Source organism: Loxodonta africana, chromosome 2, assembly GCF_030014295.1.
Source record: "Loxodonta africana isolate mLoxAfr1 chromosome 2, mLoxAfr1.hap2, whole genome shotgun sequence".
NCBI lineage: Eukaryota > Metazoa > Chordata > Mammalia > Proboscidea > Elephantidae > Loxodonta > Loxodonta africana.
The window spans coordinates 69,480,689-69,507,866 of NC_087343.1; the positions used below are offsets into that span (position 1 = coordinate 69,480,689).

Genomic DNA, 27,178 nt, shown 5'->3' on the forward strand with positions numbered 1-27,178 from the left:
GCTGTGAAGATCAATGAATCCCAAGATCAGCAGGCAAGACTGCAGGTAAGCTGCTAGTTCAAGTCCCAAGAACCGGATGTCAGATGAACAGGAGCCAGCTGAGGGATCCAGAACAAGCAAAAGCCCCAGCAAGAAGAGAAAGAAGAGCTGGGCTGTAGATTGTGGAGAGATGAAGTCTGAAGGGGGCTGTGAGCCACCATAGGCCCTGCCCCCGCACCCCCCCCCCGTACTGACTTACAGCAGATCTCATCATAGGAGTGATCACGTATGAAATCTCAAGAGGAAAGTGATCACAACGTTCTACCACTACCAAAACACTGAGAATCATGGCCCAGCCATGTTGACACACAATCTTAACCATCAAACTCCACCCCTTGTCAACTTTGTACCTGTACACATCTCTTTAAACCATACATAATCTCTAAATAAAGTCAATTATAAAGTCATACTTGGGCCTAATTTGATACAGTGAACACACATACAACCAAAAATGTAACGGCCCTGTGTACATCTTACATTTTATAAGTAAAGAAAATGAATATTTGATGTACACATAAAAAGCAGAAATACTTGTAACAATTAAAAAAAAAAATTTTTTTTTTTTTTGTTAACAATTACAGTCCTTATTTCTATTACTGGTCACGTGGCCATAACTGGTATTTATAACTAACATCTTCCACCACCCATTCTATATTCCCTTTACCCTCAGCAAGCACCTCAGCTGGTCATGGTTCTTTGCCTGGTGAGGTGACCCAAAACATTCATTCATGAAGGATCTGGGCCATTAGTACTCATGTCATATGCCCCAAGTGGCAGAGCAGCTTGCACAGCAGCCTGAACCTGTTGCAGAGCTGTCTCTTGTTCTGGGCCCCATGCAACACTAGCAGCTTTTTGAGTCACTTGATAAATAGACCAGAGTAGCACACCCAGATGAGGAATATGCTGCCTCCAAAATCCAAAGAGGCCCACTAGGTGTTGTCCCTCATTTTTAGTTGAGGGAGCAGCCAGAAGCAATAACTTATCCTTCACTTTAGAAGGAATATCTCAACATGCCCCACACCACTGGACCCCTAGAAATTTCACTGAGGTGGAAGGTGCCTGAACTTCTGTGGGATTTAATTTCTCACCCTCTAGCATGCAAATGTTTTACCAATACATCCAGAGTCATTGATACTTCTTCCTTACTAGGTCCAATCAGCATAATGTCATCAATGTAATGGACCAGTGTGACATCTTATGATCCTTACAATCCTATAAATCGTAGTTCTCCATTTCCATGTTTTTGAATTGTCTTTCCTTCCACCTGCCGCTCTGTCTAATTCTTCAGCTTTGTTTTTAATAATTAGGGTTCTAGAATGTCATATATATTTGATTCACTTGTTTTTTGGGGTCTTTGTTGTAAGTGGGATGACACCAGCATCTAAGTATTCCGCCATCTTGGCCCCACCTCTAAGGCAAGTTACTTTAAAATCTGGACTCATCTGTGTCTCAATATATAAATTTAAAGATAAATAGGGTTTGCTATTCCTTATTTCAGAAGCATATTATCAGTTGATAGTTATAATTATACTTCTTAGTAAGAAAAACATTGTATGAATATGTCGTTGTTGTTAGCTACTTCAAGTTGGCCCCCTACTCATGGTGACCTCATGCACAACAGAATGAAACCATGCCCATGATCAGTTGCACATCAGACCATTGTTATCCATAGGGTTTCTGCTGGCCGATTTTCAGAAGTAAGTCACTGGACGTTTCTTCCTAGTCTGCCCTAGTCTACAAGCTCCTCTGAAACCTGTTCAGCATTCATAGCAACACATAAACCTCCACTGATAGATGGTGTCAGCTGCTCGTGAGGTGCATTGGCCTGCGTCTCCTCCATGGAAGGTGAGAATTCTACCACTGAACCACCATTGCTCTCATATATGAATATAACTTCATATAATTTTTGCCATTTATCTGTCATGTATTCATTTTTTGAAGATGAAAGAAATAGAACATCAAGGAATAAAATCATTACAGTCACACAACTAAATTTTTTTAATAGCATGCAATTTGACTATTTAAAATTCAGTACAGTTCAATTTCTTAGTTGAATACAGAATCTACAGTAGTGTCTAACACCCCAATTTAGGTAAACAAAGAGTGGTATTTTCTTTGGATACCAATGACGTCAAAAGAGATGTACTGGAGGACAATCCTGTTTACAGCCTTGGAGTTTCTTCAGTCTCACTATAAATCATTCAAGCCTGTGCATAGGATTGTTGTGGGTGTAATAAATTCTGAATAAGATTGATAGTTAATTGGGGGTAGAGTTGGTTTCCAGTGTTGGCTCTGTCAAGTTCTTTAATAAACTATATAATCCTTTTTGTTAAATTATGTCTCTGAGTCCTTTCCAGATTTCTTTAAGTCTCTTCATATCAAAACCAATACCAAATTGAACATGGTCATATAGAGATACAGGTTTGGACATACTCTCTAATCAGCTTTAGGGAGATGAGGTGTCAGATCCTTTTTTCAAAGTTCTAAGCAGACAATACCTGCTGTATGACTGGTGCCAGAAATTAGAGGAGGAAAGGCAATCTGAGCTAATAAATCAAGGAAGGATTTTAAAGCCTCCTCATGAAACACATCCCTGAGGTGCTTAGTACCTCTCAAGTTACCCTGGGCCATTTCATGTTTCTTCAGTCTATCTTCTTAATACTGGATTAAGCCAGACCGGGGTCCTTCAGGCTTGATAGGCTGTGAAAGTATATAGTTTTTGACTACTTTTCATTTATCTAACACACGATGTTAAACTAGCTTAACCTTGGTTTTTATAAGAAACAGACACCCTTTTGGAAAGTTAGCTCTGTGTTGTGCCTGATACCATATCGAATTAATTCCTCTTATTAGAGCAAACTGTTCATTTTTTTCTACATCAATTAACTTTCTCTAGGTACCCTTGAGTCATCTTTTTTTTTTTTTCCCCCCTTTGGAGGCTAAAAACATCAGACCTATATTTCCCTCAATTCTACTCTTAATAAATGTGCTAATTTTTTTATGTTATTTACATGGAAAAGTAAAACCATATTTGCACTTGACTCATAGAAAGCCTCAGATCATCTATTTATTCTTATTTTGGGCATAATGCTAACAAATTGATTATCTAGTCTCAAAGCTCAAAACAGATTAAAGGCTAGAAAATTAAAAATAAGGGAAAGTATACTTTATAAAAACCCATTGCCGTCGTGTCGATTCTGACTCATAGCAACCCTATAGGACAGAGTAGAACTGCCCCATGCAGTTTCCAAGAAAGGCCTGGTAGATTCAAACTGCCGACCTTTTGGTTAGCAGCTGTAGCTCTTAACCCCTATGTCACCAGGGTTTCCAAGGATAATTTTAATGGTATGTGAATTATATCTCATAATTTTAAAATATAATGAAGAATAAACAAAAAAATAAAATCAGGGCAGGGACTGGCCTTTGGACCTTTCTAACACACAATTTAATAACCAAGGTTTTAAAAAAAAAAAAAAATGAGGAAAAAGGCACAGCTAGAGACATTCATTCTGGCAGCCACTTGATACTAGGGAAGGAAATGCAAGAATGTAGTAGTCATAGTATGGATCCATTTGATGTGGATACTTCACTATACTCTGAGGGTATTTCACTATTGAAAGATAACATTACTGATGCTTGTTGTAATAACCCTGATTCATTAAGAAAAGGTTAAATGGTATTTATTATTGTCTAATGGGCAATGATTCTAACCTAAGTGGTAAAAAATTAATCGCTTTAATGAACTGAAGATCACATTCTCTTATCTGGAATATTCAATTGTGTGAAAAACCTCATTTTCTGGAAGTACTGGAAAAATAAATCATTGACTCTGAACTAGGACAATCAGTTTCTTGAGTGGGATTAGAGGCACGTTATGTTTTTAACTGTACTTTTTTTTAGTGATACTCGTCATCTTAAAAAATAGTAAAGATTTTTAAAGGTATATAACAAATGTAAAGATGTGCATACCCTTACAGTGAGATTAAGAATTTGTTCTTTTAGCAAAGTGAAGTAGAGATAATCATCTTTAATTTGAAAGTCCATCAAGTACTTTGTTCTCTTTAGAACAGCCCATTTCATACTTTCTTAGTAGCCACCGTGATCAAATCTTCTTGAGTTTTACTTTGAGAACTATACGTTATGGGACATACTTAATTTTTATGTACAGTGAAAAATAAACTCAAACTGATCCACATGCTTTTTTGTGTATTGATTCTGGGTCATCTTGTAGACCTCCTAGTGACTGCTTAGGACTCATTCCTTGGTACTCTCTTTTTCTTTCTTCTTCTTTTTCTTATAATTTGTTTTTGTTGTTGAGAATATACACAGCAGAACATACACCAATTCAACAATGTGTACATGTACAATTTAGTGACATTGATTACATTCTTTAAGTTCTGCAGCCATTCTCATTGTTCTTTTCCAAGTTGTTCCTCCTTCATTAACATAACTCACTATGCCTCAAGTTTCCTATCTCATCTTTCAAGTTGCTATTGTCACTTTGATCCCATATAGATAGATCATAAAACAGCACAATGCTCAAGGCAGACATTCTTTACTAGTTAAGCTAAACTCTTGTTTGGTTTTAAGAAGACTTAAGGGGATATTTTTGGTTAAGGTTTAAAAATTATCTGAGGGAAGTAGTTTCAGGGGTTCTTCCAGCCTCCATGGCTCCAGGAAGTCTGGATTCCATGAGACTTTGAAATTTTGTTGTGCATTTTCCTGTTTTTGATCAGGATTCTTCTGTAGAATCTTTGGTCCCAGTGTTCAGAAATGGTAGCCAGACATTTCTTCTGATCTCGTGGCAAAGGGGGCAGTTGTTCATGGAGGCAGTTAGCCACACATTCTGCTTATATACAACCAAACATCTCATGGAATTTAATTCCTTGGTTTGGAGGCTTAGGGTCATGGTTTCATGGAGCATCCCAGTTAATTGACATAATATAGTGTTCAGTGTTTCTGTTCTACCTCCTAGTTCGTTGTGAAGTGCTTAGGGTCTTAAAAACTTGCAAGTGGCAATCCAAGGTACAAAAATTGGTCTCTATTTGCCTGGAACAACAGAGGAAGAAGCAGAGTCAGAAATAGGAGGAGGAAATGGAATGTGTAGATAGTTGCCTCCATTGCTGCTTTTAAGAACCAATGTATTAATATTAATGCTTTTCATCCCTTCACTGTCTTAATATAGTTTTCTAATAAGCATTAGCATTCTTTCTGTCTGATGATTGATGTAAGTCAATGTAGGGAGTTTGGCAAGAGTCTTTAACTATATTTTTAGAAACTGGTATTTATCCTCCTATTATTAATATCTGTGCCATTTCTGACGAGTTAAAAGCAGGTTTGTTAACTGATACAGGTAAAAGTATTAGTCTTCCACCATAACTTTCTCTTTTGTGGGGGGGGGGAAGCTTTATTATATCTTCCAATTATAAAATAACATGTTTATTGCAAAGGAAATCAGAAATATAGAAAGGCATAAAGAGTAAAAATAAAGATCACTTTATAATCCTTCTGTCAAAGACAACCATGATTAACTTTGTGATGTATATTTTTCTGGATTTTTTAACCTTTATGCCAGAAACATACATCTGTATTTTTTTCTCCATATTGTTGTTGTGTTGTAATTTTATTTGTTGTAATTCTTCTTGGAAATCTTGTAATTACCAAGTGAAAATGACCAATAACACTTAAATGGGCATCTTGCCTAAGGCGTATTTCTTCCTCTTATTTGTGTCACATCAGTCAGAGTAAGATATAGAGGATGATAGATTAAGGACCATATAAATGTAATTGGGAGATGGAAAATTTCCACCATTTTCAGTTCTGGGGTTTAGAAGATATAGGGGCACTGACACCTAGGACTATGTTTCCATTGCTGATGGAAATTATCTATACCTCTCATTCATTAAAACAATAAATAATCTTAAACTGATGTTGCCTGCTAGCCTTCCACTTCTCCATTTCTTAAGTGGCTACAATAATTCTGCAAGGAAACATTAGAATTATATTAGGTATTTGGAGCCTAAATTGAAATAATTACAAATTTACCACTTTATAAAAATGAAAGATATGAGGAAGATGTGTGTGTGGTGTTATTGTTTTGTTTTGTTATTTAAAATGTCTCAAAGGGGTAACTAATATTGTCATTAAAAGTTTGATTATAAACAATGTTCCCTTTAGGGAATGAAGTTGTTAACTATCCCAGACTGCATCAAGACCTTATTTTAAGTAAGATGTTTTTCTTTAATGTGACATTCTCTGTAGTCTTGCCAAAAATGACATCAAACATATGAGTGCTGACTTTCTTCAGCGTCTTGCAGCACTTAATCAAATTTGAAAAAGATATTTATTTCACAGCTTTATAGTGTAAATCTGTGAATACGTTGCATTAAAACTTTTTTGGGACAGTTTAACCTGTGTGGCATTAGGTTGTTTTTGTTTTGTTTTGTTTTTTAATGATTAACATAATATGCTAACATTTTAAATGCTTATATTTCCAAAATATTCACATAAATTCCTGGCAGATGGTACAGCTGCAGCTTTTGAGTACTGATTTTTTCATGCAAAAATCAGATAATCCCTAAATTATATTAATAGCTACATTAAAAGAATTTGAAATGCAGAAGGGATAAAGGGAATAATGAAGTTCTCAGAACTAACAAGATGTCAAAAAATATTAAGAGTCAGTTGAAGTAACCAAAATGGTTTATATTGATTTATTTTTCAGGAAAAATGACCATACCAGAATGCAAGCTTGTTTAAAATATTATGCTGCTATATATTTTAAATCTGAAGGTAGGCTAGCCTTCAGGAATGTTTTGAGCATCAAAAACCCAGACCTTGAGTGTACTTCATTTACATCGCATTCTTCTGTGTAACTATCACAAAGTTTTGGTCCTGAAAGGATCATCCAGCCCTATCCCTCCATTAGATAGGTGGGAAACCAGGAGCTAGCCCTTTAGGGGCTTGCCCAGTGTCACACAGATAAGTGGTAAGACTAGAATTCACATCTCCTAGCTCTCTTTCCACTACTGTGTTCTTCAAATTTGGTCCAACCTTAAGTAGGTCCAGTCTGCAAAGCTTAAATGGTATTTATTAAAATGCACTATGTGTTTGGCTAGAATAATTGTTTCTAAAATACCCTCAACAAACCTAGAGTCCTTTAGAGAGCACAATATTGTCATAAACAGGTTGTACCTTTTCAAAGATTCAAGTGTGTAATTTTGGAGTGAATGACAAAATTTCAATGTTATGGAAAGCATCAATTTCTGGCAACATGGTCAGTTAGGATTTCAAACTAATCCCACTGAAAACAACTGGAAGTATTGAATATAATATAAAAACATTTTCTGATATGCTTATATGAGTTTATAAGAAAGCAAGGAATTCTTAAACCAGGGACTAAGTAAAGTTGTGAACTAAGTAAGACAAGGTTAAGTGGAACTCTAAGTCTGGCCTTAACCCTAACAACATTTGCTAAATTGGTGAAGTTTAATATTGTTTTTGAGACGTCACCAAGTTTGTGAGAGAGAATGCAAAACACAAGGTCTTCTCAAGGTAAAGGGGTCTAATAAAAGACTATCCCATATAGTTTGAGGTCTAAAGGCCCTCATCCATAGTGCCAGGAGAATTAGAAATAAGCTGGGTCACCTCACCCCCATCAGAACACTACAAGAAAAACTGCCTGTATTGAATCATGGAGCAGAGTATGCAGCCTTTCCACCAGTTTGGAGCCCAAATTCAGACTACTTGAGTGGCCTAAAAGTGCTCCAGCCAAGAGTTTAGTTTGAAATAATCCTGGATCCTTTTAGAGCTTGCAGAAGTCTGATACAAGCAAACATAAATCCTTTCTGAGAAACCTACTTTCATTTACCAGTCTTCAAAGAAAGGTTAAAAAATAAATTCAGAATTAAAAAAAATAATAATCCAGGTATCCTGACCAAAAGCCAGTAGAAGCAACAGACAGCAGAATCAGACTCACAAGAACTTCCAATTTTATTCAGACCCTAAATATAAAATAAGTATATGTAATATATTCCAATGTACAATTGGCTTGAAAATATAAAGAACAAGCAGATTTCAAAACAACAAAAAGAGGTATCCTAGAAATGAAAAATACAATAATTGGCACTAAAAATTCAGTATATTTAGAGCAAATTATATGTAACTAAAAGAGCAGTAGTGAACTGAAAGATAAATTGAAAATAACTGTGGAGACTTTAGGTCAAAGAGATAGGATACCTGTGAGAAGAGAAAGAAGTCTAATATATGTCTAATCAAGTTCCAGAAGGTGACCAGAGGGCAAAAAAAGATGATAGCTGAGAATTTTCTAGGACTAATGGAAGAGGTCAATTCATGAGTAAAGAAGCCCTTAAAATAATCCAAAAGAGGATAAATAAAAATAAATCAGACCTGAACACATCATAATAATACTTCAGAGCATTCTCAGCATTTAATACAAATATATCTTAAAAGCAGCCAGAGAGAAAAGTCCGTTTACCTTTTAAAAAGTGAAGACTGATTTCTCAACAACAACAAGCAGGCCACGACAAAATATTATCTTCAATATACCAAAAAAAAACCAAACCTGCTGCCACTAAATCAATTCTAACTCACAGTGACACTGAGGGACAGAGTAGAACTGCCCCATAGACTTTCCAAGCTGTAAATCTTTACAGAAGCACACTGCCACATCTTTCTCCATGGGTGAGACCAGACTAGAGTGGATCTTTTCTGTCACCTGTCTGTCAGTTTGTCGTACTGTGGTGGCTTGTGTGTTGCTATGATGTTGGAAGATAATGCCATAGTATTTCAAATTCCAGCAGGGTTAACCATAGTGGATAGGTTTTTAATGGAGCTTCTTGTCTTAACAGACTGGGAAGAAAAGCCTGGCGATCTACCTCTGAAAATTAGCTAATGAAAACCCTATGGTTCACAACAGAATAAAGTCCAATATAGTGCTGGAAGATTAGCCCCCTAGGTTGGAAGGCACTGAAAATACACAGTGGCTGCAACAGTGGCTTCAAGCATACCAATAATTGTAAAGGTGGTGCAGGACTGGGCAACATTTCGTTCTGTTGTACATGAGGTTACCATAAGTCACAGTTGACACAATAGCAATAACATCTTGGGTTACAAATACCCAGCCACCCAGTTATATATATATATAATTAAAATAAATACTTAACAGTAATAGTATATAAGTCTGGGGTGCACGTAAAAAAAATTTTAAAAAGGGGTAATATGGTCCTTGTATTGTGTAGCAAGATACAGATTAATTTACACTTTAATAAATGAAGTATGTTGTTGTTGTTGTTAGGTTCCGACTCAAAGCAACCCTATGCACAACAGAACGAAACACTGTCCAGTCCTAAGCCATCCTTACAATCGTTGTTGTGCTTGAGCTCACTGTTGCAGCCACTGTGTCAACCCACCTTGTTGAGGGCTTCTTCCTCTTTTCCGCTGACCCTATACTCTGCCAAGCATGATGTCCTTCTCCAGGGACCAATCCCTCCAGACAACACGTCCAAAGTATGTAAGATGTAGTGTCGCCATCCTTGCTTCTGGTTGTACTTCTTCTAAGACAGATTTGTTCGTTCTTTTGGCATTCCGTGGTATATTCAATATTCTTTGCCAACACCACAATTCAAAGGCGTCAGTTCTTCTTCGGTCTTCCTTATTCATTGTCTTGCTTTCACATGCAAAATGAAGTATACATATTAATATTCTTTTAGGAAAACTACTAAAAGGATAGGAAAAGATCTTCCGAAGTAGTATCAGAAAAAATGAAATTAAGAAAAAAATACAATCTAAAAGGAGACAAGAAAGGAAAGGAAAAGAAATACAGACTGGGCAACATAAAAAATGGTACAAAATAAGATGGGAGAAATAAAATCCAGATATATCAGCAATAGTAGTGAAATAATGCAAAAGGTCGAATGCTTTACATAAATGACCAAGATTGTCAAGTGGGTTTAAAAAGAAATTCAATCATGTGCTATTTACATGAAATACATTGTAAATATATTGAACAATCAATGTTTTTAAGCCAAAATGTATTACAGACTCAAAATGTTTGCAGCAAAACTTGATAGACCTATAATAAGTAAATAAATCTATCAGAGTGGGAGATTCTTAGGGTACTTTTTCTGAGTAACTGATAAAATAAGCGTATAAAAAATTAGTAGGAGTGGAGAAGGTTTAAACCACATTATGGGTTGGATAAATACATACTCAAAGTCTTCATATAGCTATGAAGCTTGTGCTCTCACTCCTCTGGAAAATTGACGTTGCAGTCCGCATATAAAGCTGATGTCCCTTCATAACCATATGACTTGGGGTGGGAGGTTAAAATTTTGCAGTGTTTTGTGATGTCCAGCTCTTCCCTGCGTTCGCTCTACTTTCTCCCACGCGCCCAACTAAGGTACCACCCATCTTCTGTGGGCCCCTTCATGCGTATTATAACTAGAGGAGACAGTACTGAGGCACTACAGCCTTTGTTTGTCATTAGTCAACACGCTTCCTCGTCCAAGTAGAGAATCTGGCAAGGTGTTTTCTCTATATGCATTATAACATTGACCTCAGGTGCTTCAGGAAAATTGACCTCTATTAATTTTTCAATGGAAAATTTTTTTTTAATTAAGAAAAAATTTTTGTTTTTCCAGTTGAGTGTTTCTCAGCATCCTAGTCTGAGTCAGAAGAGGGAAGGAAGGAGGAGTCTTCAAAAAATATAGCCCCCAAAAGATATATTAAATCAATGATAAGTTAGCATCCTGGATATAGTTGACAGTTGGGAAACAGACCACTACTGCACCAAGAGCACTGTAGAAAATGGAGCTCTTGATTTAGCAGATGATACTCAATTTTTTTTTAATCTTGAAAGTATCTATGTATTATTCTTAAAAAAAAAAAAAAAAAAAATCCAATGCTGTCGAGTTGGCTTCAACTCACAGCGACCCTATAAGAGAGAGTAAAACTGCCCCATCGGGTTTCCAAGGAGCAGCTGGTGGATTCGAACTGTCGACCTTCTTGGTTAGCAGCCAAGCTCTTAACCACCGTGCCACCAGGGCTCCATGTATTATTCTAACGAGATACAAAAATGAAAATAAGACCAGTCAGTGTTAATATTTTTCTCAGTTTAACAAGTGTAACACAATCTTAGCTTGGATCTTTACTGTTCTTTTTTCTTCATAGTTTCAGCCTAATATTGTCTTTCACTTCCTTTCTTAAATGGTTACATAATATTACTGCTGTATTGTACAGAACATCTACCACAGTCGTGTTCACTTCTCTGTTCACACTTTCATCCCCATCTTTCAGTGGCTGCACATTGGACATGAACAAAGTCATTCTTCCAGGGTTTATAAATCCCTGTGGAATTACTGAGAATGAATGGTATTATATAAATGTCGGATTGTTTCATAACAGTTCTTAAAACAATGAGATAATGTCTGTTAAAGAACTTTAAGTTCCAGGGAGAAACGCAGGGCATTAATACAAGTTATCTTTATTATGTTAGTTCCATATATTTTTGCTGTACAATTTGAAACTTTATTATTATATCCTTTAAAGATAAAAAGGTTTTGTTTGTGTATGTGTGTGTGTGTTTGTCCTGCTGACTATACAAAACTAAATAACTAGATTTTGTTGATTCATTTTGTCCTTTGAGTCCAGTAAGTTTGTCACCATAAATACTAGACAGAGTAAAATTAGAAACCTAAAACGATGTTTTTAGGTTTAAACATAGTGTTTATCACTTAATTTAAAGCTTTGTTCTTGTGCAATACTGAATTTCTTTTTTCTTACTGTAGATATATAAAGATTTGCTGAGTTTTACAAAGACTTCAGTGAGGTCGCTTATTTACAAATAATTCCCAAATCTATTTTTCTACCTCTGAGATTCAGGCTCACATTTCCAACTCCCCTTTTAAACATGTTTACTTAAAACTAATAGTGACCAAAATTAAGTGTATTTTCTCCCCCACAAAAACAAGCCCCTTAAACTAATTTCCCTATTGCTATTGTTAGTGGCACCGCTGTTGTTCCAGACAGCGAAATTAAAAAATCTAGTATCACCTTTGACTTCTTCCATTCTTTACTCACCCCTCAGGCCTATCCCCATAGCCAACCCTACAAATTTTTACCTCTACAGTGTCTTTGAAATCTGTCCCGTCATTTCTATTACATCATCCATTGCTCTAGATATGTCTTTTACTACTTCTTCCTAAAATATTGTACTAACTGCCTAATTGATTTCCTTGTTTCTAGTATTTTCCTATTCCAGTCAGTCCTACACTTGTGGACTTAGTATACGTAGATGTGAGTTTCAGTCCCAGCTTCATCTCATACTAGTTGTGTCCCTTGAGAAGTTTACTGACAGTCTCTGAACCTCAGTTTCTTTATCTGGAAAATAACTGCCTCACGTATTGCTGTAGTAATTTACTAAGGTAATGTATTGTTCTAGTCTGTGCTCTATTAGTTTCATGGTCCAAGAACCATTCAAGCTAGCTTAAGTATAAGGGAGAGATTCTTGTAAGCATCTAGTGATGTCTTATGTTTGCCCAAAGACAGGAACCAAAGAGTGTAGATATAGAATGTGATCAGAAACTGAGGCTGCTCCTCTCCAGAGCTATGTGATCCTGCCTCTCTTGTGGTATCTCTGCTTCTATTTGCACATCTGCCCTATTACTTTTCTTTCTACTCACAGTCTCCTTCTGTGTATTCACAGTTTATTCTCCTCTAGAATTTTCTATAGCACATGGTCTCAAATGACCACCCTGGCTGTGAATCTTCACACCCTTTTGCCTACCACCAAGTGATTTAGTCTACCGTATTTTCAAGAAAGGAATCTGATTGGCCCAGCTCATTTTTTGATTGGCCACACAAGTCATAGTCCCTAGTGAGCATACATGGATCATACACTAGCCCTACCAAAGCTTCTGAGGCTAATAAAGGGAGCAACAGTCCTGGGCAACATTCCATTAGAAGTGGGTATAGACAAGTTGATAATGATTGGCATGTATAGAAATTTTATGTAAAATACTTAGCATACTGCTTAATGAGTGGTAGTTATTATTTTTATATATCAAAATAAACTAACCAAAGTTAAATTCCAATTTTCTCTCTTCTCTCTCCTTCTCTTTCTTGGGCACACATGCACACATGTGTACAAAAAACTTAACAAAAAATTATAGGTGCAGCATAGGCTTGGAGCCACTAGATATGAGTTAGAGCTATAAATCTGTTATTTATTAACTATGTGATCTTGGACAAAATAATTTCTCTAATCTTCAGTTTCTTCATTTGTAAAATGGGAATGATGGTCTATCAGTTGAGAATTTTTTGGTTTCAAACGGCTAATCTCACAGATGAGAGCTTTAGGGGCAGAGAATCCAAATTAATGGTGATGAAACAATATGAGTAGAGATAGTGAGAATGATGACACAATGTGAAGTATGTAACCAATGTCGTGGAACTGCACATGCAGAAAATGTGAATGGGTGTATGCTGAAACATTGCTCAGTCCTGTGTCATCTTTGTGATCGTTGGTGTATTCCAGTCCATTGTTGCAGCTATTGTGCACCCACATACCCTTATTTGTACCATTCTGTGACAAACTGCCCCCCGCCAGGTGGGATTGAATGGTCATAGCAACTCCTCACCTCTTCTGAGATTCTAATCCAATTGGGAAGAATGCTTGCCTTTGTCCCAGAAGTCTCAACAGGAATTTCATAGCATCTCACTTTTGCTGATGAAGTCATGTGCCTGTCCACCCCTAAATCCATTACTGTAGCTAGGGGAGTAAAGGCTTCAATTGTTCAATCCTGAATCGCATGCCATTTTTCAAACCAGAGATGTGTCAGCACCACCAGAGTCATATGGACTCGTAGGTGTGGGGAGAGGTTCACTGCAATGGTAATACTATAATCTCACACAAATGTTGAAAGGATTAGATCAGATAAAATAAGCAAAACCCTTGATCTGTGCCCATCCTACTCTCTAGTGAACTATATGCAGTTCTCAAAGTCTACTATAATACAGATTTCAAGTCCTTTTTTCCATTATCTCCCCAGACAGATTCCATATTCTCTCCAAACTTCCCTGATGGACCCTTGACTACACCTACTTTTCTTTTCTGTGTCATGTTGCTTATGCAATTCCATTGGCCTAACATCTTTTACCATTTTTATCTATGGAATTTCTATCCTTCATATCCCATCTCAAATACCTCCGTTTCTCACAACCTTTCCCAAACTCCTCCTGACCCTATCCAAAATCTCACAAAAGGTGTGGTTGCTGATTCCTATGAAGGATGATTTACTGATCTTCATTTCTTGCTCCAAGCTTCAGACACACATTTCAAAACACATTTTCCTGGATATTCCAGTGAAAAAAATTCTTATGTTGATTGCCATATTCTGCCTTGTATTAATCTTCTGCATTAGATTGAAGGCTCACAATAAGTATTAATTACATCGAATTAAACATAATTTCAACTAAACGTACGTTATTTATGAAGCTTTAAACCCATTTATTTTACTAGAGACAAAATTTTCACCTTACTTTAATAAGGAATTTTATAAACTTTTAACCCTAGTGTAGTCAATTCTGGAGCCCTGGGTGGCTCAAATGGTTAAGCACTCGACTACTAGCCAAAAGGTTTGCAGTTTGAATCCACCTAAAGGCTCTTTGGAACACAGGCCTGGTGATTTGCTTCTGAAAGGTCACAGCCTTCAAAACCCTATGGAGCAGTTCTACTCTGCACACGTGGTGTCACCATGAGCCAGAATTGACTCTGTAGCAACTAACCACAACAATATAGTCAATTCTTAGTAATTCACAATGCAGTTTCAATCATATCATAAACCCTGTTTATCTTAGACTTGCTTTTTCTTACTTACCTTAGGAGTCTGTGTTTATCAAGTACCTACTATATTCTAAGCAGTATTAAAGGCAGTGAGGATAAAATAGAACAAACTGGTGAAGTTTCTGCCCTGGTGGAGCTTACATTCTGGTTAGGCATGGGATGGGTAGGAACAGGCTGCAAAGAAGTAAATACTCAATATAATGATAATTCTACTGGTTTTCAGTTGCCATAAAGTATGTTTTGTTTGTTTGCTTATAAATCTCTGTGTTCTAAGATTAATGTTGGAAAGGAAACTGTTAGGGGGTAGGTGGTTCAGTGGTAGAATTCTCACCATTCATGCAAAAGACCCAGGTTCAATTCTTGGCCTATGCATCTCATGCACAGCCACTGCCTCTCTGTCAGTGGAGGTTTGCATGTTGCTATGATGTAGAACAGGTTTCAGGGAAGCTTCTAGACTTAAATGGACTAGGAAGAAAGGCCTGGTGATCTATTTCCAAAAACCAGCCAGTGAAAATCCTGTGAATCACAACAGCCTGATCCACAATGAATCATGAGGATGATACAGGACCAGGCAGCGTTTTGTTTCATTGTACCTAGGGTCTCCATGTGTTGGGGGCCAACTCAATGACAGCGAACAATAACAGACCTCAAACAAAGAGAGTTATTCCAAAGAATGCCTTTTTAGCTTTTTAACTTTCTTTTCAATCTCTCTGTGAGCTGGGACTAGCCACCATTTTATATTATGAGCCATAGGCTCCCCTAGGTTTATTCGAATAATCAAGAGACATTCCTAAAAATTATTCCCAAAGAATGATGTAATAACGATGGTTACTGAATACTGGACTTCAAGTCTATTCGATTTGTTAAGTACTTATAATAGTGAATAGAATTAATTATATAGCTTGTATTATTATTACTAGTATAAAATAACATGTAAATAGAATATATATATATATAATCACAGATACACATATTCAGATTTAGGAAGTACTGTATTTTTTTAAAGTTCAAAATCTACTTGAGTTTGATATATTCTTTGTGACTTTATAGGGTAGTTTAAAATTTTTAGTTCAATAATAGAAGGATGGCAACAGTTCTGTAACAGCTACATCATTTAATAAATTTGGCAAGACTTATGCTAAAATAGGGAAAAATCAAGAGTTTACTTTTACATTGACAGCACCAATTTTAATGTAGGTAAGTGTACTTTATATTATTAAACTCTCAAAAATGAAGAAATTTCAGTATATAGACAGTCATGTTTATGGTGTTCCTTCTGTACTGTGTTCTCCATGTGGCTCCTCTATGCCAGATGTTTTCCACAGTCTTCACATTTCCAGTGCCAACCCTGCCTCCCTGCCCCTGCTTTTCACAGATTAACTGATCTTTACTTTTTTGAAAAGGTCAACCAGCATGAGCTTCCTCAGCTTTACTCCTCTCAACCACAGAATTTTTATTTCCACACACATTTCTCCAGACTGTTTTGTCTCAGAGCAACGTGACCCTGGTTCTTTCCAAAGCAAAATCACCAAACCCCTTCCCACGGTGTTTATAAGCTTGCTCTTCTTGTTCTTTTTTATAACATTTTTCTTCTTTGAAATAGCTTCCAAACTCTGCCTTCCCCTATTGAACCTGCTTCTGAAAAAGAGTAGTCTTAACTCTCCTTGCTTGCAGCTCCTTAGTCACTTCTTGAAATCTATGTTCTTAACTTCACAACTTTACTGAAATTGTACGTTTAAAGGTCAAAAGTTACCTATACTCACTGCCTTTTCTCAGTGCTCATATTCCTCTGAGAAGCTTGATTCTTTTTCCTATCACCATTGCCTCTGTCTTAGCCTGGACTCTCTAGAGAAACAAAACCAGTAAAGCATATGAATATGTACAGAGAGAGATGTATATCAGGGAAATGGCTCACTCTCCAAAAAATAACCACTACCCAGAAGTGAGTGTATGTGCTTGCTGTGCATGTTTTTATTCTTTTACAATATATGTTTGTACGTAGTCATTAAAAATAATAGTATTGTTGTTATACTTCTTTATCTAGCTGGTACCAACCAGATGGTACATATTCACTTGCACACTGTTTTTCACTTAACTTTATGCTGTTGACATTTTTTCCGTGTCCTTATATATTATTGTTGTTAGGTGTCTTTGAGTCAGTTCCAAGTTATAGCAACCCTGTGTACAACAAAACACTGCTCAGTCTTGCACACCATCCTCACAATCATTGCTATATTGATCTCATTGTTGCAGCCACTGTGTCAATCCATGTCATTGAGGGTCTTCCTCTTTTTTGCTGATCCTTCACTTTACCAAGGTGGTCCCTTCTGATAACATGTCCAAAGTATGTGAGACAGAATCTCGCCATCCTTGCTCCCGAGAAGCGTTCTGGCTGTACTTCTTGCAAGACAGATTTGTTTGTTCTTCTGGCAATCCAGGTATATTCAATATTCTTTGCCAGCACCATGATTGAAAGGCAATAATTTTTCGTCAGCCTTTTTTATTCCTTGTCCAGTTTTCACTTGCATATGAGGCGATTGAAAATACCATGGCTTTGGACAGGTGCACCTTAATCCTCAAAATGACAGCCTTGCTTTTCAACACTTTAAAAGGGTCTTTTGCAGCAGATTTGCCCAGTGCAGTATGTTATCTGGTTTCTTGACTACTGCTTCCATGGGCGTTGATTGTGGATCCAAGTAAAATGAAATCCTTGACAGCTTCAATCTTTTCTCCATTTATTATGATGTTGCTTATTGGTCCAGTTGTAAGGATTTTTGTTTTATGCTGAGATGCAGTACATACTGAAGGCTGTAGTCTTTGACCTTCATCAGTAAGTGCTTCAAGTCCTCTTCAGTTTCAGCAAGCAAGGTTGTGTCATCTGCATATATCAGGCTGTTAACGTGTCTTCCTGCAATCCTGAAGCTGTGTTCTTATTCATATAGTCCAGCTTCTTGAATTATTTCCTTAGCATACAAATTGAATAAGTGTCTATCGTGAAAGGATACAACCCTGACATACACCGTTCCTGATTTTAAACTATGCAGTATCCCCTTGTTCTGTTCAAAACAACTGCTATGTACAGGTTCCTCATGAGGACAGTTAAGTGTTCTGAAATTCCCATTCTTCACAATGTTATCCATATTTCGTTATGATCCACACAGTTGAATGCCTTTGCATAGTCAATAAAACACAGGTAAACATCCTTCTGGTATTCTCTGCTTTCAGCCAAGATCTATCTGACATCAGCAATGATATCCCTTGTTCCACGCCCTCTTCTGAATCCGGCTGGAACTTATGGCAGTTCCCCATCTATGTACTCCTGTAACCACTTTTGAATGATCTTCAGCAAAATTTTACTTGTGTGTAATATTAATGGTATTGTTCAATAATTTCCACATTCTGTTGGATCACCTTCTTTGAAATGGGCACACATAGGGATCTCTTCCAGTTGGCTGGCCAGGTAGCTGTCTTCCCAATTTCTTGACATAGATGAGTGAACACCTCCAGCACTGCATCCGTTTGCAGAAACATCTCAGTTGGTGTTCTCTCAGTTCTTGGAGGCTTGTTTTTCGCCAGTGCCTTCAGTGCAGCTTGGACTTCCAACTTCAGTGCCGTTGATTCTTAATCATATTCTCTCTCCTGAAATGGTTTAACGTCAACCAATTCTTTTTGGTACGGTGACTTTGTATCTTTCCTTCCATCCTCTTATTTTAATGCTTCCTGCATCATTCAATATTTTCCTTCTAGAATCCTTCAATATTGCAACTCAAGATTTCAATTTTTTCTTCAGTTCTTTCAGCTTGAGAAATGTCAAGCGTGTCCTTCCCTCTTGATTTTCTAACTCCAGACCTTTGCACATTTCGTTATAATACTTTACTTTGTCTTCTGGAGCTGCCCTTTGAAGTCTTCTGTTCAACTCTTTTACTTCATCATTTCTTCTGTTTGCTTTAGCTACTTGTTCAAAACCAAGTTTTATAGTCTTTCCTGACATCCATTTTGGCCTTTTCTTTCTTTCCTGTCTTTTTAATGACTTCTTGCTTTCTTCATGTATGATGTACTTGATGTCATTCCACAGCTTGTCTGGTCTTTGGTCATTAGTGTTGAATGAGTCAAATCTGTTCTTGAGATGGTCTCTAAATTCAGGTGGGTTATATCATGGTCATATTTTGGCTCCCATGGACTTGCTCTAATTTTCTTCAGCTTCATCTTAGAACTTGCATATGAGCAATTGATGGTCTATTCTGCAGTCGGCCCTACCCTTGTTCTGACTGATGATATTGAGCTTCTCCTTCGTCTCTTTCCAAAGATGCAGTCGATTCAATTCCTGTTTAGTCCATCTGCTTATGTCCAAGTGTATAGTCAGCATTTATGTTGTTGAAAAAATGTATTTACAATGAAGAAGTCATTGGTTTTGCAAAATTCTTTAATGTGATCTCTGGTATTGTTTCTATAACAAAGGCCGTATTTTCCAACTACTGACCCTTCTTCTTTGTTTCCAACTTTCACATTCTAATCACCAGTAATTATCAATGCACATTGGTTGCATGTTTGATCAATTTCAGACTGCAGAAGTTGGTAACAACCTTCAGTTTCTTCATCTTTGGCTTTAGTGGTTGATGCATAAATTTGAATAATAACCATATTAACTGGTCTTCCTTGTAGGCATATAGATATTATCTTGTACTTCAGGACAGATCTTGAAATGCTCTTTTTGACTATGAATATATCGGCATTCTTTGGTAATCTGTCATTCCTGGCATAGTACACTATATGATTGTCTGAATCAAAATGGCCAATACGAGTCCATTTCAGGTCACTAATGCGTAGGATATTGATCTTTATGTATTCCATTTCATTTTTGAGGACTTCTGATTTTCCTGGATTTGTATTTTGTACATTCCGCATTCTGATTATTAATGGATGTTCGCAGATGTTTCTTGTCTGTTCGAGTCATGCCACATCAGTAAATGAAGATCCTGAAAGCTTGACTCCATTCACGTCATTAAGGTCTACTCTACTTGAGGACGCAGGTCGTCCCTAGTCGTATTTTGAGTGCCTTCCAACTTGCCGGGCTCATCTTCCAGCGCTATACCAGACAATGTTCTGCTGCTATACATAAGGTTTTCACTTTTCCAGTTTTTTCAGAAGTAGACCACCAAGTCCTTCTTCCTTGTCTGTCTTAGTCTAGAAGCTCTGCTGAAACCTGTCCACCATGGGTGACCCTGCTGGTATTATACTAGCTGCATAGCTTCCAGCATCATGGCAACACACGAGCCTTATGGTACAACAAACTGGCAGACACATTGTAGGTTCTTATATATAAAAAAAAAAGTTTTTTTTTTTTTATATAGCTCATGTTTATTCGTTTTAAGTGATGTATAGTATTCATTTAATGCCTATGCCAGTTTATTCTCCCGTTCATGGACTTTGAGGTTCTTTTCATATATTTCCTATTAAGAGCGTTTTGCAGAAAACATACTTGTACATTTCCCCTTGTGCACATAAACAATTTTTTGTAGGGTGTCTTGAAATGAAATTGCCGGGACTAGGTTGTCATCATCATTGTCTTAGCTAACTAGTGCTGCTATAACAGAAATACTATATGTGGATGACTATATGTGGATGACTTTAACAAACAGAAATATGTTCTCTCACAGTTCAGGAGGCTGGAAGTCCAAATTCAGGACACCAGCTTCAGGGGAAGGCTTTCTCTGTCTGCTTTGGTGGAAGGTCCTTGTCATCAATCTTCCCCTGGTCTAGGAGCTTCTCAGCGCAGGGACCCTGGGTCCAAAGGATGCACTTGCTCTCAGCTCTTCTTTCTTGGTTGTAGGAGGTCCCTCTGTCGAGCTTCTCTCTTTTATATCTCGAAAGAGATTGACTCCTGATACAAGGTAATCCTGTAGATTGACTCCTGCCTCATTAACATAACTACCTCTAATCCTGCCTTGTTAATATCATAGAGGTTAGGATTTACAAGAATAGGATAATCACATCAGATCACAAAATGGTGAACAACCATATGATACTGGAAATCATGCCCTAGCCAAGTTGACACACATTCTTAGGAGACACAATTCAATCCATGACAATCATCATGATCATAATGGCAGTGATGTTTACCAACTGCTGTGTAGCAGTTGGAAACCCTGGTGGTGTAGTGGTTAAGTGTTTGGCTGCTAACCAAAAAGTTGGCAGTTGAATCTACCAGGCAGTTCTTGGAAACTCTACGTGGCAGTTCTACCCTGCCTTATAGGGTCGCTATGAGTTGGAATCAACTCGACGACAGTGGGTTTGGTTGGTTTTTTTTTTGTTTGTTTTTTTCTTTTTGGTTTTGTACCAGTTACTCTTCTAAATGCTTTGTATATATTACTTTCTTTAATCCTCAAAATAATATGCAGGCACTATTATTATCCACATTTTACCGATGAATAAACTGAGCTATAGAGCAATTAAGTAATTTGTCCAAAATCCTGCAGATAGGAAGTGATAGAGCCCTGATTACAACTGATGTATGTTCTTAGTAACTACACTATACACAAACCATGTTCTGTGGAGTGTGCACATATTCAGCTCCTCCAGATATTGCCATTTTGTTTTCCAAAGTGGTTTGACCAATTTATACTCTCAACAGCCAATAAAGTTGTTATTTAAAGTTACTAATTTATAAAATTAAAAAGCAATGGATCCATTAAATTTTGTTTGAAATGTTTACAGATCTCTAAAGTCTAAAAGTCTGAAAACCACTTCCTTACATGACACTGTTTGGAGAAACATGCTTTTATAGAATCATAAGGCTGTAATCGCCACTTCTCACTTGACACTGTTTAGAAGAACTTGCTTTTATAGGATTATAAGACTGGGATCCTTGGCCTTTAAAAGGCCCAGCTATAGGAAGTTTTCTTGAATTCATCTGGACCTAACTTCTATCAACCGTGTAGGCTTAAAACCTCAGTAACCTTTGATTGCTCTTGTCTGTTCCTTAGCTTGTCCCCAGTCTTCACCCCCCATTCTTTACCCTGTGCTTATTCTCCATTCACCGATTGACAGGTCACTACATATGGTTAAGCATCTGGCTGCCAATTGAAAAAGGTTGGCAATTTGAAATTATCCAGCACCTCCACAGGATAAAGACCTGGCAATCTGTCCCAGTAAAGATTACAGCCTAGGAAACCCTATGGAGCAGTTCTGTTCTGTCACATAGGGTAGCTATGAGTTGAAATTGAGTTGATGGTGTTGATGGTATACAACAATAACACAACACGCACTCACCAATTGTAAAATCTTTAATCTTTCCCTTTCTAGTTCTATAACCTAGGTCAGGTTCTTCACACATCTTTTTTGGTAATACTATAAGAAAATGAAACTGGTCTTTACCTCTAGAGTCTCCCAGAAGTGACCCATTCTATACACTGCTACTCCAACAGACTCCCTAATTATTACATTATTCTTGTGCTCACAGACCTTCAATAATGTCTTACTGTGTATATCAAATTAAGTATAATATCATCTACTTTTATTCTCCAAAATCTTGTTTTCAAATGTTTGCCACCTTATCCACCGTTACTGCTCTGTTTCTACCAGTGGTTCTCAGACTTAGCATGCATCACAATTATCTTTTGATTCAGTATGTCAGTGTGGGGTAGAGCTCAAGAATTTTGCATTTGTAATAAGTTTTAATGTGAGGCTGATGCCACAGGTCAGGTCCCAGAAGCACACTCTGAGAACCACCGCTGGAGGTGACCTGTGCGACCTAGCATGGGGACTGATGAGCGAGCTGCTCATTGAATATATATTGAATAGAATGAAATCCTTTTTTTTTTTAAAGTCCAGAGAAACTGACTTTCCAAAGGTCCCAGAGACTAAAGCATTAAAACCAGAGAGATTTTTTTTTTTAATTTTAAACTTACAGAAAAGTTGCAAGAATACTAAAATGAACTCCTCTACATTTTTTACGTTGAGTTACCAGTAGTTTACACTTTGTTACATTTGTGTGGACCCTCCTCTCTCTCTCTCTCTCTTGCTTTCTGTGCATGTATATATAAAATATATAATTTTTTTTTTCTCTGACCATTTGAGTGTACCTTGGTGATATCAGTCTTTACCCTAAATACTTAAGTGAAAATTTCCTAAAAAATAAGGACTTTCTCTTATACAACCAGTATAATTATTAAAATCAGGAAATATGTTGATATAATACTATCTAATTCACAGTCGAAATTCAAATTTTGTCTTTTTTCCTAATAAGGTCTTTTATAGCTATTTTTTTCCTATTCCAGGATCCAATCTAGGATAATATATTGAGTTTAGTTGTGAGGAGATACCTTGAGATTGTGCAAATATTTTATTCCTCATCAAACTTTCATTCATTGGTGTAGCATGAACTGATAATTTTCTTACTCCGTCATTACTTCTGTATTTATAGTTTTCATTCCACTGTAAGACAGAGCTTTCCTTTTGTCCCCATTTATTTATGTATATTAATATAAACTCATTTAATCTTATTTCATGGAATTATTATTATCATTATTTCTTTTGGCTCTAAAAATAATTTTTGTTTATTTTAATGCTCAAAATAAATATTTTTATTTCATTTTTATTTGGCCAGTGGGAACCCCTTCAAGCTGGTTCCTGTGTCCTTTTGAAATGTTCTCATTATTATTTGAACACTTTCTTATTTTCTAGTTTAAAAAGATGTTCTAGTCTCATACTTTTCTTGAAATCAACATTTTATCTACGGAGCTCTGGTTTCTTTTAGCGGAGACTAGTGGTTAGAAATGAAGATATGGGGGCCAGGTGTGCTCACTCTTACTGGTATTCACTTGCTTCTGGGAGCAAACAGAACTAGGATATATACTGATAGCCTAATTATATCCCCACACTACAGGGTACATTCTCATTTTCTCTCTTTGCTTATTTATAGCTGTGTTCTCCCACACAAGTAAAAAGCCTTGCTCCTTTGTTACTTCATTTGTTATGAGAAATATATTAATTAAAATTTAATGTTTATTGTAGAAAATTTTTATCCCAAAGTGCAAAGACAATAAAATCACCTTATTCTCACCCAAAAACAGCCACTGCAGTGTACACTTCCATTTTTCTTTATTCTCTGCACATGTATGTAAGTATAGAAATAATATATATTTATAGTATATATTTATACTTTCATTTTTATAATGAGATTGGGAATTATATTGTTAAAGGTAAAAATACTGCATTTGTGAGGCATTTTAACCCCTCTGCTACACTATCAGGAATATAATTTTATAAAATCCCGCTACCTCAGATAGATGTAGGCTTTGTTGCTGGCTCTTGTTTTGGGGCTGGCAATCTTGGGCAAGTCATTGCTGATCCTCACTTAATAAATATGTTATAAGATATTAAATAATCTATATAAATCACCAAGTGCAGACTTCTTAGCATAGCAGGCATTCAGCAAGTAATAATCGTTTTGCAGATTATCAAGTGATTTTTTACATGTGTAGAGAAGTAGTTTATTATAATGTTTGTTAATATGCTGAATATATCGTACTAGATTAAAGTACTTTGAAGGGCAGCAACTATTTTATCTTATGTTAATAAAGAAAAAATTTGCAATCAGTTTCTAAAGAATAGATGGACATAAGATATGCATACGGTAATATATTTAAGGCAAAGTTAGTTATGCCTTCATTGCATATAAATCCATAAATTAAGAATCACAGTGTTATATGCGTTGAAAGGTTGATGAATACATGTGTTATTTGCTGTCAGAATGTGCTTGGTCAGCCTGTTTTTAGCTCTTATGTTGTAACAAGTAATGAAAACATTGGCTTTCCACAGTCAACCAAATATTTGTTTTGCTGCTACTTACATGTTACTGTAGACTAAATAATTTTTCTTGCCTCAGCAGCATAAATATGGTTTTAGTCCAGGCTTTGGATACTTCAGCTTAATTTTATGCCTGTGCATATAATGCCACATGGGTGCTTATATAATAAGATTGTAAATACTTTATCTTCTGTTGTGTGGTGAAGGAGCTCATTGTATCAGGTATACAAAAATGATTCCAGAAGAAAAAGATAATGGTATCTGCTAAAATGGAAGGGGGAAAAAGCATGCTGGCATGGAACATAGAAATATAACTCTTCTAAAGAAAAAAACAGACATTGAAATTCTTAAATGTTTAAAACAGGGCATCCTGTATGCTTTTCAGTGAAAATTGATGATAGCGGTAGTAAAATGTTTCGTCAGTATGATTGTACTCCAGAGTCAAAAAAAAGATGGAGACAAGAGGGAAAAAAATGAAGTTAATGAATAAAACAAATGTTACCCCAGATCATGGCCCTCTTTATGTCTTACTAAGGAAAAATATAAAGACTATATAATAATATGTTTGTTTATAGTTTATATGTGTGTGTATGTATATATGTAATTCTTTTTTTTAAAGAATTGAAGATATCAAAAAATACAGGAAAAAACATTATATAATTAACATTCAGACAGTAGCAAGCTTTCACTACAATATGAGATGAAGTTCATTGCATTTCTGAGGTCAAGGGTAGCTAAACTTGCCTCAGCCTCTTAACACTCATACTACCACTATTTTACCACCTAGAGCATGCAAGTGTAATAATCTCTTTACTTGCTAGTGCATCCCGTATTCTGTAAGTTTCTGAAAGACAGGACCCATCTTGATCATAGTTCTTTTATTCAACAAATATTTATTGGGTGCCAGCTGCTCTTTTGGACACTTTGGATACATCAAGGATAAAACAAACAAAAATGAACTCTAGCCTGGTGGACTTTACATTCTACCCATATTTGCACAGTTCGCGCCACATTGTAATTTTCACCTCATGGTTATAAGATGGCTGCAGCAGCTTTAAGTATCACATCTTCACACAACAACATCTAAAGCAAGAAGGAAAGGTAAAAGCAAAAGGACTTCCTCTTCTTGGACCTTTCTTTTTATGGAAAATCTTTCCCAGAACCCTTAACAGACTTCCCTTTACATATCATTGGCCAAAACTGGGTCCGCTAAGAATGAATATGTTGCCTAGACCAATCGCTGACAAAGGAGAGTGGGATTTCTAAACTATAAACAACCAAAAAAAAAAAAAAAAACCTATTGCCACAACTACTACTCACCTGTATCTGCACCGTTTGCTTGCCTGCCCTCCTGTAACTGTTCATAGGATGAGCTGTTCCTACTCCTAGTCTACCCCACTTGTATACTATATCCTGCCTCCTCTCACCTACTTGCAGGTATCACCCCAATAGTTCTCTTCTTTATCCTCTGCATCATCAAATTTTCCTCTCTACTGGATCATTTACCATGAGCATGCAAACATGGAGTAATTTCTCTATTTAATTTTTTTTTTTTTTTTAGATTTGAGAACTAATCTTCTACAGATCAGTTACTCTTAGAGTCATCCTTGACTCCTCTCTTGCTTTTCTACTCCACATTCAGCTGTTCAGCAAATCTAGGATCCATAATCCAACCACTTCTTACCGCTTCCACTGTCACTACCCTGGTAGGAGGCATGATTGTTTTCCACTTGGATTACTGCAGTAGTCTCCTAACTGGTCTCTCTGTTTCTGCCAGTGACCTCTGAGAGTCTATTTACAACATAGTATTTTCGTAATGGTAACAGTCAGCAGGAGAAAGATGTGTCAGTCTGTTTTCATAAAGATTACAGCCTTAGGAACCCTGTTGGGCAGCTCTACTCTGTCCTGTAGAGTCACTATTAGTGGCAATCAACTCAACAGCAATGGGTCTAGCTGTCAGTAAGTAGTTTTTTTTTTTTTTTTTTTGGAATACTGCATTATCCTTCATATGACCCAAGAAAGCAAGCCTTTACCATCAGTAATCACAAATCTGCTGCTTCTTATTTGCCTGTCATCTCAATATGAAAAAATGAAATATTACTGGATGTTTAATGTAAGGTTCTGTTCCTTTCTAGATCTTGGATTGAAAGTATATTTGCAATAATTGATAAATTATCTTTTTTAGAATGTACTTTTTACACAGTGGAATGCAGAACATATTGCTTTGCCATCAGATTCCTCCATGTTTTGCCCACACCATTCCCGTCTCTTTGCAACCAGAAATTGCCCTTTAGCAACAATGTTGTGGTTGTTAGGTGCCATCGAGTCAGTTCTAACTCACAGCAACCCTATGTACCACAGAACAAAATACTGCCTGGTCCTGCGCCATCCTTACAATCTTTGTTTTGCTTGAGCCCAGTGCTGCAGCCACTGTGTCAATCCATACTGCGGTTATGGCTTATATTAGCA

At 36.6% G+C, this 27,178-nt stretch overlaps 1 protein-coding gene across 6 annotated transcripts in view; it reads left to right on the forward strand.

The window, feature by feature from the left end:
- Nucleotides 1–27,178, forward strand: part of CWC27 (CWC27 spliceosome associated cyclophilin) — a 255,095-nt gene that overhangs the window by 149,398 nt on the left and 78,519 nt on the right. Inside the window, exon 12 of one of the 6 annotated variants that reach the window (XM_064272475.1) lies at nucleotides 1,712–26,676. The exons of the other annotated variants lie outside the window; for them this stretch is intronic. Coding sequence (XP_064128545.1) covers nucleotides 1,712–1,740 — 29 coding nt within the window. The 3' untranslated portion in view covers nucleotides 1,741–26,676. Of the gene's footprint in view, nucleotides 1–1,711; nucleotides 26,677–27,178 lie in introns of those variants that run through there. 6 annotated transcript variants of the gene reach the window in all.